At 40.1% G+C, this 22033-nt stretch overlaps 2 protein-coding genes across 2 annotated transcripts in view; both read right to left on the reverse strand.

Annotated features, from left to right (window-relative positions):
• LOC146799324 (uncharacterized) overlaps positions 1-22033 on the reverse strand; it is a 412174-nt gene that overhangs the window by 170061 nt on the left and 220080 nt on the right. The gene's annotated exons all lie outside the window — the stretch shown is intronic.
• Positions 1392-11620, reverse strand: LOC146799325 (uncharacterized). The gene is made up of 3 exons (XM_085626891.1): positions 11569-11620; positions 8967-8983; positions 1392-2258 (listed from the first exon to the last, which is right to left on the reverse strand). The coding sequence occupies exons 1-3, from the start codon at positions 11576-11578 to the stop codon at positions 1734-1736; spliced, it is 552 nt and encodes a 183-aa protein (XP_085483017.1). The 5' UTR covers positions 11579-11620; the 3' UTR covers positions 1392-1733.

The raw sequence follows: 22033 nt of genomic DNA on the forward strand, positions 1-22033 counted from the left end.
CATAGGACCCTCAGCATCTAAGGGAGGTGGCACACATGGCCATATTGGATTCATTTTGCCGTAGCATTTTCATTGCTATACTGTACACAATAATTCTGACCACCATCATGCAACACTGCTGAGCGGTATTGGAGAGTTGAAGTTAATAAGGGTAAAACCCGATATATTTATTGTAAATATTTTACTGTATGAATGTATATTTTATGTATGCCCACCACCTCAAATAATATTGATGCTTACCTTTTATCGATTTTACCAGGTTTTTGACTAACGTATGTAATTTATAGAATTATTTAATGTCGTAATGCGCACATTGTAACACAACTTTTATGACAACATGTTGAAATAAAGTATTGTAGAATGCCCACATCTTCTTCAAATCTGGATCAGTTACACAACATTCCATATCTCATAAGTACCAAACCAACAACTGTTATCTAAAGACTTACTGCATTTCTTTATCTTTAAATCTTTTTAGGCCAATATGAGATTATAATTTATTTATTTTTATCTTTAAGAAACAGGAGTACTGCAACACAACTGTTAGCGGTCGAGAAAGCGCTCTAAGATGCATGACATATATTATGAAGTGTGGAAAATATATCATGCTCTACAATTTCAAACTTACCCACATGGACACGTAGGGCGGCCTGTTTGTATAATGTTGCCTTACAATAAGCTATTGATATCTTACCATATTCTAGTGGAAGTGTGATAGAGTGAGAAGCAGCCCAATCAATGTTACAATAGCAGGGGCTGAATTTCAAGAAAAAGGCACTCAGTTTTAGTACAGAATATGTGTTTGGGCGTGTTTTAACATGCCTCTTTCCACAGGAGATGTCAAGAACCCAGAAGTTCGAAACAAAGTAAAGTAGTGAAAAATTCACTGACCAGGACAATTTCTTACACCTCTCTCTCTTCTGTCTGTTCATCTTTCTCCCTTTTCTTATTATTTTTTGCATTTCTTTCTTCATATCTGCTGTTTGAAACCTGCTACATTCTTGCCATTTCATTCTATGCTGCATCCCACAATGCAGGGTTGGATGTAGAATTTAAGGGAGTTCCTAAGACTACAGAAGCCCACCAAGGCCTATGGATTTAAGAGTTTACCTAAATCCTGTGATGGAAGGCAGGAAACTGTGCAACTACATTTCTCTCATCTTCTAAGCATTGCCGTCCCAACCACTTGAACTCAACCACGGTGTGAATAGAAATCACCAATGTAGTTTTGATGAGTGTTAGTTCTCAGGACTACTGAAAGGGTACGTAATATGTTCCAGGAGCTGACAGGGCAAATACATTTTCAGGTGTTCTGCATGACTATAGAAAGAGTGGTTTTGCAAATCTACAAAAATGTATTTCTTTGCACAAAATGCACTGAACAGATCATAATTGATTCGTGACTTTATTTTTAAAGTATGCACTGCAACTCAATCCATTTTAACAATGTAAAATCTTAATATCGAGATAGAACTTGATTGCACAATTTCAAGGCTGTTTAATTGAAGAGAAGCATGTTGAATGCCTACATGGTACAACATGCTTTAATAGATAAAAGCTTTTATTTTCTGATTCCTTGTCTCGTTCCCTTCCTAGAAACTGCCTGAGTTACTTTCCCTGCTTTTGTCCCATGTCTTTCCCTGGGCACCTTCCTTCATGTCCCTGTCCATGGCTCTCTTCAAGACCCTTTCCATGTTCTTGACCCTTTCCCTTGTCCTCTGCTTGGCCCTTTCCTACTTTGTCTCCATAGCCTTGCCACTGGTCTTGTCCCAGGCCACCTCCAAGATGTTTTTCTTCAGCTTTTGCCCTACCATATCCTTGGTCTTTCCTATCGTCTTCTCCTTGGTTTTCCCCTGGTCTTTGCCATGATCATATCCCTGGTCTTTCCCATGACCGTATCCCTGGTCTTTTCCATGACCACATCCCTGATCTTTCCCCTGATCTTTTCCATGACCATATCCCTGGTCTTTCCCTTGGTCTTTTCCATGTCCATAGCCCTCATCTTTTCCCTGGTCATATCTTTCACCTTTTCCCTGACCATGTCCCTGTGCTACTCCGTGGCATGTTCCTTGAACTCCTTGTCGCCCACTTTCCTGGTCATGACCTTGGCCTGCTCCATGGTCTTTTTCCTTGCCAGGACTGATTCCTTGTCCTTGTTGATGACCATGACCCTTGTCTTGTCCTTTGTCCTGCCCTTGGTCTTGCTTTTGTCCATAGAGATCTTTTTGAACTCCACACGTTCCTTCACTTTCTTTTCCCTAGTGAGAAAAGAAATAAAACACGATGGAAAGATTGTCAGTTAATGGTTCCCTAAAACGAATCAAATTTGTTTAGTGTAGAGTTATTTAACAAATAGAAACATTGGCAATACACATGCACAATACACACAATCAACATATTTATCAGGTGATCAGTGAAGTAATGACGTGCACAATACAGAAACTACAAAGAAGAAGCATATGTGTCTCATTTGAACCACCCCGGTTTCTTTACATTTTGGCAGTTTCAGTGCAAGGATTCTCAGATCCTTAGTCAAAATGACATTTTCCCACTTTGGCTCTCCCTTTCTTGCAGCAAAGGAAATTTTGAGGCCTTTTGTTATACTCCAGCACCCTCATATGTCACCTTGTGATGGCACAGTAATGCATCTGCCTCTACTTGTCTTAATGTAGTACTGGCCCTGGATTTGGGAGGGCTACAGCATGTAGCAAAATACCATTTGCGCACATCAACAAGCAGCGTATGAACACTCAAATGAAATGAACGTTTTTGCTTCTTTGTTTTTCCTTTTTTTTTATTTCATATTCCCATAAACAGGCTACACCGTTTTTAGTACTGCAACTATTTTCCAAGTTTTGTAACACCAAAAATGTTACCATTGATGATGCAAGTGACGTTATTGTCAATGAGATCAGAAGTCACATTGGTAACATAAACTTCAGCAGGTCATCTATGAATGCTGTGTCCTCAAATCTGCTCCTGTTCTGCTCACAAGGGTGAAGAAGGTAGAAGCCATATGTATTGCCATTCGCTCTAAAAACACTTATTAAAAAATAGAAAAGAGCTGTAACTGGTTGAATCTACTCTCTCTTATTTCCAGATTTATGTAGAGTGTACTGTTTATGTATTTCCATTGGAAGAATAATATAAAAAAAACTCTGTTGAGAATCTTATTAATAACATTGGAGTAAATGTGTAATCTTTGGTAATTCACTAAGGTTTCCAGGAGTACGCATGTCAGTGTTGACAGCCCAAGGTTCACAGAAGTACCAGTAGAAGATATCTGTGATTTCTTGTTTAAGAACATGAGACACTAGTTCCACATCCATACATATACATTGTATTTTGCTGCACACAGGCAAATGTCTTGTGTGAAAGCATCTGCACTTTCAAAGTTTTTTGTGCCTATTGTGTAAATATTTCTCCTTTGTGAGAAGCCCCTTCACCTACCTTCCCAGCCGTGGGTAGAAGTATTCCTCTCTTCCTATTCCCATCCTGGAATTGATATACTACTGCTCTTGTAAATCTCTGACCTTTTTCTAGGGCATATTGCCAATACTTGTGGATGGTAGTCATGTAATACTGGCTGATGGAGATGAGCAACAATGGCTTTAGCATTGGCAATAGTTGTGGATGGTGAATAAGCAATACTGGCGGATGGGATGAGCAATGCTGGCTGAAGCACTGGACATGCTGGTGGATGGAGGCTGAGCAATACTGGCTGATGGGGGGGCTAAGTAATGTTAGTTGGAATATTGCAATTCTGGCAGATGTAGTATTGGCAACACTTCCTGATGGTAGATGCACAAGACTAGCCTTAACTAGTGGATGAACAATAAAGACTTGATGATGTCTGCACAGCACTGGCTTTCGAGGGACAAGAATGATTGGGTATGATGGAAAAGCAATACAGGTTGATGTTGGCTGAGCAAAACTGGATGATGAGCATGAGCAATACTGGCAGTTGAAGTAGCAGAACTATTGACTAATGGAGTAATGGGAACACTGTTTAATCGGGATGAGCAATAAAGGCTGATGGCTATGGAGTATTGAAAACTAGGGGCTGCACTGTATGGGCTTATGTGGCGTTTTGCTAGAAATATTCTTGTTGGCAAATCAAATACATAATGGTGTTCAGAAATTCCTCTCACGTTAAAAAAAAGGGCAGGGACCTTATTTTCCAGTCTCTGGTACACTGGGCGATTAGCTGCAAAGGCTGCGAGATGTTGGAAAATATGTGAACAATACTAAGGGGGCTCTTTAGTCAAAACACCAATTTCTGATTGATTCATGATAGAGATGCTTCTTTGCCAGCAGGTCTTTTGCTCGGTGGGATCATCCAGAGCTCTTAGTGTGAGTAGTTTTTTGTAGGCAAGATGGGTCACTATGATTTAAATTTGTCGTACACTATCTTCATCCTCACGTATACACAGTTAAAGACAGAGGTGAGGGAAACAGTGAATGAGGACAACTCCTTTGTAGTTAACATTTTTCTGCCCTCCAATGCTGTGCAAGTTTGTCACAGGGCTTTTGTCAGGACCTAATGGACTCTCCCATCTGGCTATACCCAGCCTATTGACCCCTTTGTTATGTGCTGTGGGTGGTAGTGAAAATGAAACTGTCAGACAGAATAATCATATTCTCGGGATACAGTGCTAAACTACATATGTATTAAGCTAAAGAGGCTTGAGGCAGAAGCCACCAAACACCCCTCATTATTCAGTGAATGGGGTCTTTTGCAGACTCTCAGTGGACACCCTACTTGCCCACCCAACAGTTTAACCATTTTCATTCATGGTCACAGGGAGGTAGATCTGTGGGTGCTCTATAAAACCCTTGCTCCCCAATATTGTATTTCTGGTACTTTAGGCTCCCATAAAATATTTGTACTGGGAGGAGGGTGGAGTTGACAGATTCTTCAACAGAGGGCTAAGAAATGTGGGTATTGGAGGGACATATTTAGAAAAATCTCATCACTGATAATTATTTGGGCCTTGACCATCCCATAACAAACTGAACTAATTTTGTACAAACAGGTTTTTATTGAAATTAATGACAGTGGTCATGCAATAGTTTTTAACATTACTCTATATAACCAGAGCTTGTATGTGGTACAGAAATACACCATACTATCAACAGCAAGAGGATATTTAACAGCTCACCCGGTGTCATGGCCCAATCATAAAATTTAAGGGCACTTGTGACATGATAAATCATGTCTCCATAGATTGAGTGCTTTGAAAATGTACCCAGGTTCCTGAGATGTAGAGCTGTATTGTTTTTCAAACTACACCCACCCAATAGAGAGAAATACTAATTGCAGCATCACATATTAGTCCGATTTCTCCTATTCTAGTGGTAGTATTAGTTTAAGTCTAAGGGGTATAATGCCTCCTACCTGGTGGGTTGCTTGTGGTCTTTATGTCTATGATGATTTGGCTTTAGTTGAAGTGTAAGAAAAATGCTGTCACCTGAAATATAAATTGTAAGCTGGGGCATCTCCTCTATTGGAGCATTTAAGGTAGAATCCACCAGAAAATAAAGAAAGAAGGAGGTGGTTGCTGGATTGCTCCACTATATTCTCACTGCTGAGTTTCTGAGACAGAAGGGCTCTCGTCCACCCCTCATGCACACTGGGATAAAATAATTTAACCCTAAATTCACAAGTGTATTTGCATTTTTGAAGGCATGGGTAAGGCAAAGCAGTTTTGAAATACTCAAGGACTGTCTGAAGCGTTTCAGCAAGCCTTGCCAACAGCTCAGCAGAGCCCATGGGTCTCTGTTGAATTCTCCTGGGACAGTAAAGACATCTCACCAACCTCCTGTTAAGAAGACAGAAAAACAGCCTGCAGCCCTGCAGCACTTTGCCATCATGTTGGGTGGGTCTGTGATTCTAGGGAAATCTCTCATCCCCTCTGGGGACAAGTTTCTAACTGAGCATCACAAGATGCAGGTGACAACTAGTAAAGGAAAATGCGGGAGGCAATTTTGGATAGTTATATTGATCTGTTTAATCAAACGGACATATGGCAGGCATCCTTTGCTTCTTGAGGGGCATCCCTGGCATGTAGTGATCTACCCCGTCATGGGATGGTAATCCACTGGCAGCAGAGAGAGGATCTGTCTATTTGAAGCAGTGTTAAATGTGAATATTTGATGAAGAAAATAAGCAGATATGTTGATTTTTCAGGCCAAACTAATGAATGGACATACAATGAAGAGCTGGTGTTTAATAATAATGGGAATCTTGTAAGATAATATCAAGCTTTTTATTGAGTGGAGGAAGTGATGGACGGAGTGATATATATGAGAAATTGTAATTGTAGGTAAGACCAGTGTATCTTAAAAAAATAGTAGATATTTGATGAAAAAATGAGCCTATTGACTAAAAATTACAAGTTGATATATGATTATGAAATGTATTATTTTCAGAAAACTGTAAACTGTATAATGAAATTGTGTTTATTTACAGAACAAACAAAAACCTGGTATTTGAAGGCAAAATGTCTGTAAATAAACTGAACAGCTAATAGTTGACAGCAAAATTGATCTATTACAATACCTGACAAACTTATATTAAGGGATGAAATGAGTGCATTTGTGCATTTCTAAAATAAAATTAATACATTTAAGAGATTATTCACGCTGAGTAGAGTGAGCAAACTGAACAACACAACTAAATTTGACTTTGCATGACATTGTGGATAGTTCTGTTGGAGTTATCAAGAGGACTGAATTCTTATACTTCAACTGCCTTATACGCCGGTTGCCCATGCCAAGTCTCACTAGTCTTTAAAGAATACGTAAGGTAGATATTTTGGAAACAAATTCTCAATTGTAAAAGAGAGGGAACTCCACTTATGTTTAAGTTACTTTGCAGCAATGATAAACGGAATATTTGAATGTTGTATTTGTTTGATGGATTTTTAGTCGAAGCCTTGGTATTTGGCAAATGTAATAAAAATGAGTTGAAATGTATATATTAAGACACAGCAAACAAACTATTTAGAGAGGCTTTACGGATTTGGTTCTGATATCTTTTACATTATTGAACATCGCATGCATTTTACTTAATTATATTTACCATCAACCACTGTGGAAAACGCTTTTGCTAACCTTTTACAGAATATTTTTCTAAAGACTCGATTGAATCCACTACTAAAAGATGCTAAGAGAATAATGTATATTTCTTCTGATACAAATGTAAAGGATGATTTGATAATTCTTCCAAGACTGTTTCCCAAGAAAATTATTTAGGTGTGGCATATTATGTAATGAATTAACTATTTAACAGTGAAGAAATCACTAACTGGATTACCATCACTACATATATATGATGCGTGATCCTATAAGAATAGTGTGATCCATGGAACCTATCTTCACTGTGAACCAAATAAAAAACAAAAGCCTGGTAGGTGAAAGATTCCCAAATGCTACTCCCAAATCTGTGGTAATATTCTTTAAACTAAATTAATAAGATTTCAGGGGGGAAGTGTAAAACCTTTTGTGGTCACTGATCAATGGATAAAAGGTTGAGTCTCTCTTCTGGGTGTGGTGATCTTCCTATCTCCCATCTATAGTCACCACCTAGTTTCGAATCATTACAGCCACTGCAGTTTGTAGAATGTGTTGTAGCATTACAGTGGTACTACTCATGTGCTCTAAAATGCTATACTTACCTACACTCACTACGCTGCAAGACTTGTCCCTCTTCATCTCTGATTTTTTTCAACATGCCAGAGATCTCTGAACACATAGGTGTATGATTATGGGATGAATGTGGGATGGACAGGGAGGAGTGGTTGGTAAATGGGGAATATCTGCTCCTCAATGGAAGGAGTTTAGGAAAATGCAAAGAGCAATTTAGGCCGATACATGCTAACACAAACACACATCCACAAAAGAGTAAGGCCATTACCATTTATAAAATTCACTTCTAAACTTACTAAAACACAAAAGGCCACAAAACAGGATTAAAGGTATTCCAGAACAGCCTTGGAGTCTGGTACTACAAATGGCCAATCACTGGTACTGCAACACACACCCATAGAAATTAATGGTGGGTGTGGCTTAAAATAACGACCCATGGGAAATTATGTCAAAATAATTAAATTACTTCGACTTTCCAATTAAATAAATCATTTTTTAATGAATTTTTTAAATATGAAATAAAAATAAAAATGCAACTTAAGTACGTTTTTATATTTTATTAAATTATATGATAAAATAAATTATATGTCTGAATTAATTAATATCGAGCAAAATTACAATGTTCACATGGAAGAGGTGTGGCGCAGCGGCCACGGCGTCTGACTCCGGAACCCGGGGGCTCACGGTTTGATCCCCGGCACCGGAGGCAGATCAGCCCAGCCCCATGTGACTCTGGGCAATAGCTTGCTTAATCTTCCCGAGGGCCCCCAGCGCCTTGACACCTTCAGGTAATTGTTCGCGCTTTACAAATACTGGACATTTACATGGAACTCGTTTCTCAAGACTATAATAACAATATGCAAGCTGAAATAACTTGTTCAAATTAATGAGTAAACATTTCTTTTGATGAGTTAATGTGCTGTAACATTGTATTTTATTTGGTTCTAAATCATTGTTTTAATTATTTTATGTTTTTATTTTGCAATAAAAAAACTTTAATAATTGTCACCATCCTTTGCTTAGGGAGTTCTCTGCCCTGGTGACAGAGAGCTCCACCTAGTATGGAAAAGTACTAGTAGAAACTGTACGCTTGTAAATTCAGTACTAGATGTCTCCACTCCCTGGTTTCAGGGGATGCAGACACTCAAGTCTACACTTAAGTTGAGTTAAAATCTACTCTCTTTTTGGATCATTTTACACACAGTAGGATGAAAGTAAGTGTCACCCTTTGAATCTGTTTGAGTTTTCATATTAGACAGTTAACTTTTGCCACCAAATTCGCACCATCTTAGAAAGTAAACTGTACAATGTCTTACCTGCTTCTGCTTTTGTGCTGCAAATTAAAAAGACAATGTTGAATTGAATTAATATTTGATTTGATGTTGTATTTGAACAAAAATGCCAGTTGTGCAACATGTTTACATAATGCTAGTTTTCTTCTGCTATTGGACAGTGCAACCTCTGCTGTCTAGTAAATTTTTTTATTGAAGAAAGGGTCTTTTTTAATCAAAGAAAAATATACTTTGGTAGTAGGGATTCAACAGCACGTGAAAAATGAAATATATATGGTGTGCTGAATATCTTTCTTTTTACACCAGGCATAAAGCTATGACTTTGTGAATGTTGGCCTCCTTTACATGTCCTATCCCATGACACTGCCCAAGGGACACACACATACACCCCCCCCCCCCTAGTTATAAACAACTGCAGAAGCATTTTCAGAAGTAGCAGAACATCCTAATTTGCAGTATTCCACTATTCCATGAATAAATATACATTTCTAGTGAAATAGTTTTTGTAATCAGGTCATTTACATTACTCTTTTCCCAGTAAGAACATTGTTGCTACTTTTTGTTTCTTTCTAAAATATGTAGAAATAAATCCAAACAACAGAAACACCGTGGGAGTTGGTAGGAAAGGGTGAGTAAGTTGTAGGCATAAAAAAGTGGATAATAAATATGGAACATCACCCTACCACATAATGAAACCTGTAGAGTTTGTCTCTTATAATAGAGATTTCACCTGTCTCCATTCTTTAACTGAACCCTCAGACAAAAAATATGAGCAGCTGAGGTCTTGGTTTAAAGTATTTCAATAAGTAAACTCAAGCGGTACGAAATTTACAAAAAAATGTACATCAATGTTTAGCACAAATTAAATTGTAGACCATTGCTGATTGAGCACGTGAATCTGGGAGAAACATTTGTTTAGATCAAGGAAATCAAACATAAAGCCTGATCCAAGTCAGATTTGTGAGCTGCTATCCACCGACTGTCTCAGCGAGCCTATTTATGTTAATTTTATTTTATGCAAATGATCCCTATATGTTTTGCCTGCAATTCTGACACGGATGCTAAACACGGCTGGTTTACAGCTTTACATAACTGGGAAACTTTTGGAAATTCAAAAAATCGACTACAAGAGACTCTAGCAGAGTGATAGCTGTACTTTGTAAACACACTTAAGTAAATACATGAGACACAGCTGCATTAGGCAAGGATGTGAAATGGCAATCTATAAATATTTTATTTCACTGTATGTGCTAGAAAGATATGACAAAATATCCAATGAACCAATTTTTGAGATGCTGACTTGCTACTGTCTGTTTTAAGATGTTCGTGAGTTCATTTTTGAGCGACAAACATCTTTTACCCATCACCATTGATGTTACAGACATTGTTAAGCTTTTTCTAAATCAAGACGAACTGTCAACGTCAAGTATGGGGTAAAGCACTCTTCATTCTATTAAAGTTATCAACAAGTAGATGATAAAAGCAAATGTATCTTTCAAGTGAGTTGCTAGTTTTTGCAAGTAAAATGCTAGTAGATATTTTTCTTAGAGCACGTACTAGGTGAAAGGTGGCATCTAATCAACATATATTTCCTTCCTGTTATGCATTTGTTACTTGTGACATATATGCTTCAAGTGGTAGAGTGCCTTTGTGTATGGGAAGTTGATTAAGATGGCAGTGGATTGAGGGCATATTTCAATGTCTGCTTGTTGCTGAGAGTGTTGTGAGATCACAAAGGAACTGCCCTCTGTGTGCTGTCTCTGGTCCTTTCAGGTAGTGTGCTACAATCAGACATTATGCAGGGATGAGGAGTTTATTAGGTAATACCTGCAAATACTGTGTTTTAGCCCTATTGAGTCCCTGAGGAGGATACTCCACAGGCATGTAGAGGAATGGGGTTTGGGGGCTGATGCTAGTCTTTGAATCAGATACACTTTCTGCGGGGGAGTTCATAATTCACGGTGCAGCAGCACTAACCCTACTGGCTAGAAAAAGCCTCACCAGTGGGGCCAATCCACTCTCCTTTCAATTTGTGGACTACTTCAGCAACTTTGGCACTGACATTTGTGGTATTAAAATGGGCAAAATGTATTGTAGTGAACACCAATTGGCCTTTTGCACAGTCTGGCTCGAAGATCAATGATCGAGTCTTTGATTGTGCTGCCATTTTGTATGATCTGTCCATAAAACTGCAATGACTCAATAGTAAAATTAAAGTCCAGGCAACTCGCTTCACATAAACAGTAGAAAATCAGGCTATTGTACTCAAGCGCTCCAATGATAATGGCTCATCAGCATACATTTCCATGCATGCTGATAGTGCCTGAACACACTTCCACCTAAATCTGCACTACTACCCTGTTTCTATGATTGTATTGCAGAATCATCAAATATAGTTAAATTATTGCTGGATTATCATAATATAATGCTTAATGAATTAGTCTGAAATTCTTTTAGACACTTTGTTATATATTTAATGTATCTATTTTGCATTGGTTTATTATGGCGTGTCACTAATTTGTGCTGATACGAGTTATTTAAATTGCCAATTAACTTTTAATAACTTTAAAGAACATAAAGTTGAGATTGTAATGACAAGCAGAAATTAAGAGCAACAATCACTTACAATGGTCCATGGTTACGAAGGTTGTGGTCTGGTGTCTCCAAAGAAGAAGCAAAGGTCTGTGAAGGAAAAAAAGTCCATCAGAGAAAATAAAATAAGGACCTGGAAACATAATCTTTGAACTGTGGCGATCTCTTAATCAGTAATAACATAATCCTAGATGCATCATAGGGACTGTGTGCTTATTTGCCTTAATAACTAGCAGGAGCTGTGAACACACACTCACACAGCAGCAAAGAAGTAGACATATGATAAGATTTAAATGATGTCAACCTATTTGAATATTTTTATAGCAGAAAACACGATAGTGGAATGTCTCTCTCCTGTTTAATGCGTAGGTAGCATATATTATTGATACTTGTATAAATGTACTGAGAAAACTCAGTTTAGTGGCTAAATTATAGGCTTAGAAATCAGAAAACCTGAATTTACATTCAAGATAATTATCTTAATCAGATTATGTGAACCCGGACAGTCACTGTATCACACATCTTGTCTTCCTTTATCTCGGTACAAGTGCCTAACTACTTTTACTAGGTGCCATACAATGGATGTGCACCAATGATGTTACTAGGATCCCACTCAGAAACCATCTGCCCGCTACATCGGGCCAAAACTAAGAAGATAATGACATTCATGCTACAAAGGACAGCAGGTCTCCTGAGTATGGAGAAGTTAGCTGATCAGATAGAGAACAAGGAAAGACAATTTTGGAAACTGTGGGGACCAGTACTTGGGTTTTTGGCAAAGGGCTGCAGTGGTGGAGCATGTCAGAGGAAATGACAAGCCCTTAGATTAATAGAAGACAAGATGCAACAAGAGTGGACCGAGCACTCCAGACTCTAGTGACGAGATGAAAATATTAGATTAAAGGCATTACAATATTTTTATAAATAATTACTGTGGCATCAATCTGACTGCATCTGTTTTCAAATGTATATAATTACAAAATGGCAATTAAAATAATTGAAACTTAAAGAGGGCCTGAGAGGGTTAATCTCACAGCAGAGTGTTCTACCAGCAGCTACATATAATTACTGTGGCATCAATCTGACTGCATCTGTTTTCAAATGTATATAATTACAAAATGGCAATTAAAATAATTGAAACTTAAAGAGGGCCTGAGAGGGTTAATCTCACAGCAGAGTGTTCTACCAGCAGCTACATTCGCCTTTTCTTTCTGTTCCTACGAGATTTATTTTAATGAAACACATGGCGTTGTTTAGTTACTCCAGCGACTTGCTTTTCCTTTAACATCCACACAAAGTTCAAGCTTAAAAGATCAACTTAAAAAATTCAGTTTGCACAGATAAATATATCGAAAACATGCCAACGAGTACTACTAACGCTTACATTATGCATGCACCTACGTAAGTGCAATTGCATCAAGACATTGAAACATGCACCCACACCGCAGAGTTTCCACCGACACAAACCACATTCCCAGAGCTCATCTCTTACCTAAATGGATGGTCAGTCAAGAATCTGAAAGTGTTGCCGAGAGTTTAGTATTTATATACAGTGCTGGCTGTGCGCCCCTTGGGTAAGACCCAGGCCTAGCAACGGCAGTCTGATTCATGTAATGCAGTCATGTGGTGACACAGCACATCAGGATGAGCCAGATATAAATGGCTAGTGCAAGGAAGACTAATTGTGATTATTCTTAATTACAATAATTATGTTCATTTTTCTGGATCTGGAGTTGGACCATGCACAGAGAGCAGATCCTAGTGCAGGAGCTCCCTGCCGCCCATGCAATAAACCAGAAGCAGGCATCACCATCTGCAGACTTTCAAGGTCGTGACCCTCTTCCTCTGTGTCAGTGCTCCTTCCATGAAAAATGCTGTGTTAATCATCAGTGCTCTCCACAGTAGTATTAAGGCAGAAAATTAATTCCACTCCCTCAGTGGTATTTTTTAAAAAGATCTGTGGAATTGTTAAAAGAGCAGAATGATCCATCTAATCGCTGCCTCATTCCAACTTTCTGTATTTAGTCATCTGCCAATTCCTATTCATTGGCTCAAAACATTGATTGTGTATGAATGCAACACCCATTAGAGACAATAGCACATATATATATATATATATATATATTTCCTATGGAAACACGGTCCTAACTATAACTATCTACTGGCGACCGCCATATATATATATATATATTCACTGAAAAAACCATAGGTTTCAGGGGTGTTATAGTTAGCTGGACTTTTCACTTGTACAAAACCATTGAAATTCCCCCGTTATAGTTAGTTCAGCTAACTATAACTCGCGCGCCCGCAATGCACTGCTGATGACGTCACATGTTACATCACTCATGACATGGTCAGTGACATCACTCATGACATCACTGATGACATCTCAAATGACATCACTGATGACATCATCCAGTGAATGTGTGTTTTTCTGAAAATTAAATATGTTTTATATATGTATATCTCAAGGTCGATGGAAGAATAAATGGGTATATAAGTGTCTAAATGGATGATTTGTTTTTGAAAATTGATTGTGTAACTGACTGATTAAGTGTATCATAGTGAATACATGGCTTAGTGAGTAATGTTTAAATATGTAAATATCTGTATCAGTCTCTCACTTTGTGTATAAGTGGCTGCATGGGTTGGTGAGTAGCTACATGGGTGTCTATATAGGTTATTAGTTGTTTTTTTGAGTATCAGTCTGAGTGTCTGCATGGTTCGGTGGGGGGTATTACGTAGTGCATAGGTGCATGAATGAGTGACTCACTGTTTGTATGTGTTGAAGACAGCATGTGTGCAGGACTGTATGGGTGGATGAGTTTGTGTATGGGTGTGTTAGTGAGTGAATGACTGTCTCAATAGTGTCTTTATGAGTAACTACATATGTTTTAAACTAGTATATGTGACTATTGGTGTATATAAGTGAGTATATGTGAGAGTGAGAGATTGAAAGAGTTCCTGTATGAATAAGTATGTGTTTGTATAAGTGATTGTTTAAAAGACTAAGTATGTGTAAGTTTCCGTAGAAGTAAGTGTGGTGGTGTGTGTATAACTGTATATGAAAGTAAATGTATGTTTGATTCTTTATTAGCATGAGTGACTATGTGTGTGAGTAACTCTATGGATGAGTGACATTGTGTAACAGGATGTATAGGTGTATGAGTACATATGATGAGTGAGTACATGTATGAGTGACTGTATAGGACTGTTGGTGAATGAGTGGATGTGTATGTGGATCTTAGAATTACTGAAGAGGTTGTTGTAACTGGTATTGGTATGTCCATTGTTTTGAAAATTTGAGTCTCTATTTTTGAATGTGTGTATCAAAGGTTATATTAGGGTGAGAGGAGGTCTGCCACTCTATCACAAGGATGATGTCATCAGTGATGTCATCAGTGATGTCATTTGAGATGTCATCAGTGATGTCACTGACCATGTCATGAGTGATGTAATATGTGACGTCATCAGCAGTGCATTGCGGGCGCGCGAGTTATAGTTAGCTGAACTAACTATAACGGGGGAATTTCAATGGTTTTGTACAAGTGAAAAGTCCAGCTAACTATAAACCCCTGAAACCTATGGTTTTTACAGTGAATTTCAGAGGTTTTTTAAATGCTAATTCCTAACTATAACGTGCCTGAAACCTATGGTTTTTTCTGTGAATTTCAAAGGTTTTTTAAATGCTAATTTCTAACTATGCCTACAGAGATAGGACATCTGAAAAAAGAAGAAAAAATGCACAGAAAGAAAAAAAAGAAGTGCAGAAAGAAGCAACAGAAGTCCTCAAAGACGAAGAAAAGTGCAGGAAGAAGGCTAACGTGCAGAAAGAACAAAAAGAAGAGCAGAAAGAAGCCTTGTTGCAAAATCATTCTGTACCCTCAACTTTTTCAGACGGATACTGGTGGTAACTGAGTCTGACTTACCAGTCCTAGAGCCAGTGCTATGTTAAAAGACACTTAGAATACAGTGAAAACACCTACATACACTAGGGAACATTATGCGTTGGGGTCCCCCTGTGATTAGCATGACCTCCTCTGTAAGCCCCTAGTATATAATAGGGCAGGGGGATTAAAACTACCTCTTAAAACAGGCCACAGGGCGTTTTTGCACACGTTAACTCAGGCCCCGGCCCCTCCCTTCACCACTGTGTAAACACGCCCTGTGTCCGTTTTTAGTTGGGAGATTAAGTTCATTTGAATCCTGAGGGTCCCTAGGGTGCAACTAGCCCACTAGGTACCTCCAGTAAGCACCACAGAGCTGCGTTGCAGAGAGGTGTAAAAAGTGGCACGGCCTGGACCACCTCTCTGCAATGCAGCTCAGTGGCGCTTACTGGAAGCACTTGGTGGGCTAGTTAGCCCCCAGGGGCCCTCAGTATTGAAGGGAAATTATATCCCCAATTTAAAACGTGCCATAGTGCGTGTTTGCACACGTCACCTCAGGCCCCGTCCCCTCCCTTCACCACTGTGTAAACGCGCCCTGTGGCTGTTATAAGTTGAGAGATTAAGTCCCCTTGAATCCTAAGGGTCCCTAGGGTCAAACTAGACCACTAGGTACCTCCAGTAAGCACCACAGAGCTGCGTTGCAGAGAGGTGTAAAAAGGGGCTTGGCCTCAGAACACCTGTCTGCAGCGCAGCTCCCTGGCGCATACTGGAGATGCCTGTTGGGCTAGTTGGCCTTCAGGGACCCTCAGTATTGAAGAGGAATTAATTCCCCAACTTACAACTCACCAGGGGGCGCGTTTGCAGAGTGCTGCAAGGAGGGGGCATGGCCTCCGGCACGATGCCAGTCTTTTATTTATTTTAATTTTTTAAGAAGGGGTGCTGTGTGGTTCCCCTTCTTCTTCTAATTTATTGGCCCTGATGACCCCATCCCCCAGGGCCTGTCTCCTAATTATATTTTTTTTACCCCAATCCCCAGGGCCGGCCACTGTTTTTTATTATTTTTAAAAAATATATATTTATAGACACACCTAGGACATGCTGGACAAACCGTACGTACCTATCACCATGACGATTTGCGTGATATTCATTAAAAGGCGACTATGCATACAATGAATCCACGTGGAATGTATTTACACCACTAGTGAAGCTCTGACATGTCTGATGCCCTACCGTGCCTAATCCCGGTAGACACCCTTGTCGTTTATTTATACAAACATGGGTAGCTATTGACGGGCACATTTAATACACATGCACACCAAGCCATTCAAAGGGGATTCGACAAAAATTCGACCAAAACTATGCAAGAAACCCCCCTCACGGTTAATAAAACACACATCCACTGCCGGATGTGTAATACTTTTTATTTTACTCTCTGGAAAGGGGACGAACATCACTTGAGAGTCACAGCGCGCTCCTGGCAGAGCCCAATGCTGTGTTACACCCACCATTGCCTGCTGAGTGCCACACACCTCTGTGTTGTATTCCACTAGCTAGTGCATATGCTATGACACTCTCTAGCCCATGTGCACTGTAACACCACCCCGTGAATATGTCATGCCACACTTGTCTTCGCACGGGTTATATTGCCCCATCTAACGTGCCTTCCTCGATGCCTATGTTATAACGCACAGTGCTATGCCATACATATTACAATCTGGGATCCATATCTTTGTCACAGTGCATATGCAACGTTACAATCCCCAGCACATATTTTATATTACAACTTTAGAGACTAGTTAGGTTACACAACACTGCCCTGTGCATATTACACTCCAAGGCGCATATCGCATAGCACGCGCTAGTTCCTGTGCTATCTCGTGCTCTCCAGTGATTCTGTCATTGCGCACAATGTATTGCATATTATATTTCACGCCCGGTTCATCTTATATCACACTTTTTGGTGCATAGTTTATACCATACACTATATCTAGTTTTCATTTTCAATCGTGCTCTCAGGACTATGTTCTATATAACACTGTGTTCACCTACCCTTTTCACGGACATTACATTTTGCGATAGGGGGTGGAGGGTCAGGGGGTGTTTCTGCCAAGTGAGCCCGGAGTCACAGTCACAAACGTCCTCTTCTTCCTGAATAAAAGTGAGATTATGCTGCATACTTGTTCATATTTTAAGTAGTTCGCACAGACACACATTTTAAAAACAATAAAGTTCCTAATACCCGCCTTCTCTGAACAGTTAGCTTGCTGCCCCATCCCCCTCCTCCCTATCCTCTGTTGTGTGAATCCATGGACTAGCCTCCTCCCTCCTGCCATGCATGGTCTGATGTGCTGCCACTGCCCTCAATTTAGTATGATTTACCAGTCCACTCCTCCGGCCCTCCATTGCCCAATTCTATGCCCCATCATTGACCTCCTGCTTAAACTCTGTGCTTAGCTTGCTGCCCCTATTCTACTTCCCCCTGCCCTCCGATGTCTTTGTGCATGCTCCTGCTCCATCCTTTTTGCCCACCATGTTCCATGGAGCTGCCACTGCTATCTACTCTGAGTGTTCTGTTGAGCTGCCACTCCCCTCCCATCTGCCTAGCATTGTCAGATGACTGTAACCTGTCCCTGCCACCTCCACCCTGCCTGTCCCCATGCCATGCCCCTATCCTCTTCCTCCTGTCCTACATGGTCCATTGTACTGCTACACCCTTCTGACCTCCCTGGTCTGTTGTGCTGCAACTGCTCCTCCTGCCTGCCCCGTGCAGTCTGTTGTGAGGCCCCTTCCCCTGAACTTTCTTGTCTGTGCACAGGTCCTAACCCTCCCTTCTATCCTCCATCGTCCTTTGTGCATGCCCCTGCACCCTCCTTCTTGCCCATCATAGCCATTGTGCTGCCACTAACCCTCCCACTTGCCATGCATGGGCTTATGTGCTGCCATGGCCCCTCCCACCTTCCCTGTGTGGTCAGTTAGCTGCCCCCGACCCCCTCCCACCTTCCCTCCATGGTCTGTGTGTATGCCATCACAGTCTCACTGTTGCTCTTCATGGTGTGTCTTGCTTCTAGTGCCCATCCTGCCTGACCTCCATGGCTATATTGCTGCTCCTGCCCTGCCCCCTTGCCCCCAGCCCTCTATTTTCATGTGCAGACCCCTACTCCCTCCCTCCTGGCTTGTCTGTTCCATTGTAATGCCCCTGATCCGTCCCTCCTGCCCTTTATGGTGTGTTATGCTGCAGCTTTCTCTACTGTCTGTCCATTATGGTCAGCTAGCTACCATTGCCTCTTGCCCCTCTCTTGTTCTCTGTTGTCCATGTGCATGGTCCTGTCCCCTCCCTCTTGCTTTCTATGGATTGTTGTGCTGCACTTCCATCCCGCATGCCCTGTGTGGTGTATTGTGCTGCTGCAAACCCTGATGCCTGCCCTGCAGGGTCAGTTTGGTGCACCTCTCCATGTCCCTCCTGTCCTCTGTTATCCAAGTCCATGTCCCTACCCCATTTCCTTCCATGATCCAATGTACCATACTTGCGAACATTTTGAACTTGGTAAGAGGGAGATTTTGAAAACAAACTGGGGTATTGATTTTCCCCTTTGAGTTACATTGAAAAAGAGGAGATTGTAGACAGGAGACAGATCAAATAAAGCCCATTTGAGCTTAAAAACATTGGACGTTTCCTGGCTGAATAGGGTCTGTTGGCATGTATGGTTGTACTACCATTGCCTCTTCCTTCTGCCCATAATGGTCTATTACATTGCCACAGCCTCTCTTGCAAGTCCTGTATTGTTGGTTTGTTGCCCCTGCCCCCCTTTCCACTGCCCTCCATAGTCTGTTGTGCTGCCACGGCCCTTCCTGCCTGCTCAGTGTGGTTAAATTGTTGCCTTTGCACCCTCCTACCTGCCTTCAATTTTCAGAGTCCGTGCCCCTGGCCTCTGCCTCTCAACAGTATCCTAATGAACAACTAGATTGCTAACATTCTATATTTATTACAAAAGTGTGGAACGCCTGACGTCATCTTGATGTAATCAAAACTGTAATACCTAGAGCATTTCTTTTAGAAATTACATATATGAGAGGGTCTTATTGGCATCAAAATTATGGTTAGTGCTCTAAAAGACTAAAATAAGGACATATTTTCTGAGTTTTCAAATAGCGACAAAGCACTTTTAAATTATTTGTTATCTTTATGTTTTTTTATCCAGTTGACCACTTGATTAAATGTTGCATTTAGGGGAGAGGATGTGGTGTTACTTCCAGAACTGCAGACTTTGCAACTGGGGAACCAGGTTGGAGTTTCTGCTTCAGCTCGACATTCTGTGATTCTGGTCAAATCACTTAGTCTCCCCATGTCTACAACCAAAATGAATTTGTTCTTGTGTGATGTAACCAATGCTCATGTAAAGCACTCCAATACCTGACAAGTCTGCACTATATAACACTGCAAAAACACAAAATAATAAGTGTTTTGCACACTTCTGTCATTGGGCTATATTTGGGCTACATCTGGGTGATTTTGGGATACATTTGGGCTCTTTTGTCTCCGGTGGCCATCTTGGGAGATTTATTTGTTATGAAGTTTCCTAATTTCCTCATGTACTGCAGTCTCCTCAGTAGGAAATGCTTTCAGTTTTTTACTTTGATTCCATCATGAAGGTATTCAGATATGTCACACATTTGCCATAAATTCTGAATGTTAGCACTCTAGTTGCTCATTAGATCACTGTAGTAAAACTACTGTTCACCATGGAAGTCTGCTCCTGGTATTAAAAGTGCATGTTTCAGTCTGCATGTCAGAATGTTTTAATGAAATAGAAGAGGATTTGAGAAGTCACTCAAATTGTGCCCTCATTTTCTTTCTTCAGCATTAATCATAATTTCTATGGCAAAATGAACCCCCTCATTGTGTTCCTTTTTAAATTAAATGTTTTAAGTGTTACCAGTTTATTCCAATCAAGATGGCTTCAGGTGTGCCATACTTTTGTCATAATGAAGACAGTAAGCGCTCTAGTTGTTTTTAAGAACACTCTGGGACATTCTGTCATTGGGCTATACTTGGGCTACATCTGGGTGATATTTGGGCTACATTTGGGCTCTTTTGTCTCTGGTGGCCATCTTGGGAGACTCATTTGTTATGAAGTTTCCTAATTTCCTCATTTACTGCAGTCTCCTCAGTAGGAAATACTTTCAGTTTTTTACTTTGATTCCATCAAGAAGGCATTCAGATGTGTCACACATTTGCCATAAATTCAGAATGTTAGCACTCTTTTTGCTCATTAGATCACTGTAGTAAAGCTACTGCTCACCAGGGGAAACTGCTGCTGGTATTGAAAGTGCATGTTTCAGTCTGTATGTCAGAATTTTTTAATGAAATAGAAGAGGATTTGAGAAGTCACTCAAAATGTGCCCTAATTTTTCTTTCTGCAGAACTAATCATACTTTTTATGGAAAAATGAACCCCCTCATTTTGTTCCTTTTTAAATTAAATGTTTTAAGAGTTACCACTTTAATCCAAGCAAGATGGCTTCAGGTGTGCCATACGTTTATCATAAGTAGGACTGTTAGCGCTCTAGTTGTTCTTTGGAACACTCTGGGAAGCTGCAGTAGAACACAAAGGAATCAACTGACAGTCTCTGCCCTTGTTGGATGTACATGTTTTACTGAGAATGTCAGACTTCATTCTCACATGACTGAGAAAGATAATGTGAATTTACAGAAAATAAGCTCTCAGTTTAGCTTATAGATCACCTTCCAAACCTCTGTGGGAAAAGCATGAGAAAATATTTTTCTCTCAATCATGAGATCCCAGCAGAAGGCTTTTTCACATGGTGAAATCACCTTAGAACATACCACAATTCCTAATATGAGTATGGTACCATCAACAAATGATTTATAATGTAACTAAAGACTTAAAACCTTCTATTAACTGCAATGCTTTTTAAGGAGGTGCTATCATGTATATTGGTCCCAAGATGGCTGCCAACACTTCTTGGATGAAGTGCTGACAGCCAATCAGATCTCAGGATGAGATATGTGGTTAGGCTCCGCCCATATATTATATGATTTTACTTTTGATTTTCTCAGGAACTACTGAACAGATTGACACCAGACCTGCAAAAGGCACATCCCTGACCTGAGGACTACCTCTCTGCCAAATTTCAAGTAATTCTGTTCAGCCGTTCGGGCTGTACCTTGGACTAAAGGTCCTTATGGAAAATTGCATGGGAAAAATGCGTTTTGGGACCCCCCTTTTTTCTCGGCCCCCGCTTGACAAATCACCCCGAGACTTTCAGGGTAGGAGCGGAGCGGAGCGCCCCACCTATTTTGAAAATTTTGCGAGGATTCGTCAACCGGCGCCAAAGTTATTTCAACTAGAATGTTGCGGATTTCCTATGGAAACACGGTCCTAACTATAACTATCTACTGGCGACCGCCAGTAGATAATATATATATATATATTCACTGAAAAAACCATAGGTTTAAGGGGAGTTATAGTTAGGAATTGGCATTTCAAAAACCTTAGAAATTCACTGAAAAAACATAGGTTTCAGGGGCGTTATAGTTAGCCGGACATTTCCCTCATACAAAACCCTAGAAATTCCCCTGTTATAGTTAATT

The sequence above is a fragment of the Triturus cristatus genome, chromosome 9 (genome assembly GCF_964204655.1).
Source record: "Triturus cristatus chromosome 9, aTriCri1.1, whole genome shotgun sequence".
Classification (NCBI taxonomy): domain Eukaryota; kingdom Metazoa; phylum Chordata; class Amphibia; order Caudata; family Salamandridae; genus Triturus; species Triturus cristatus.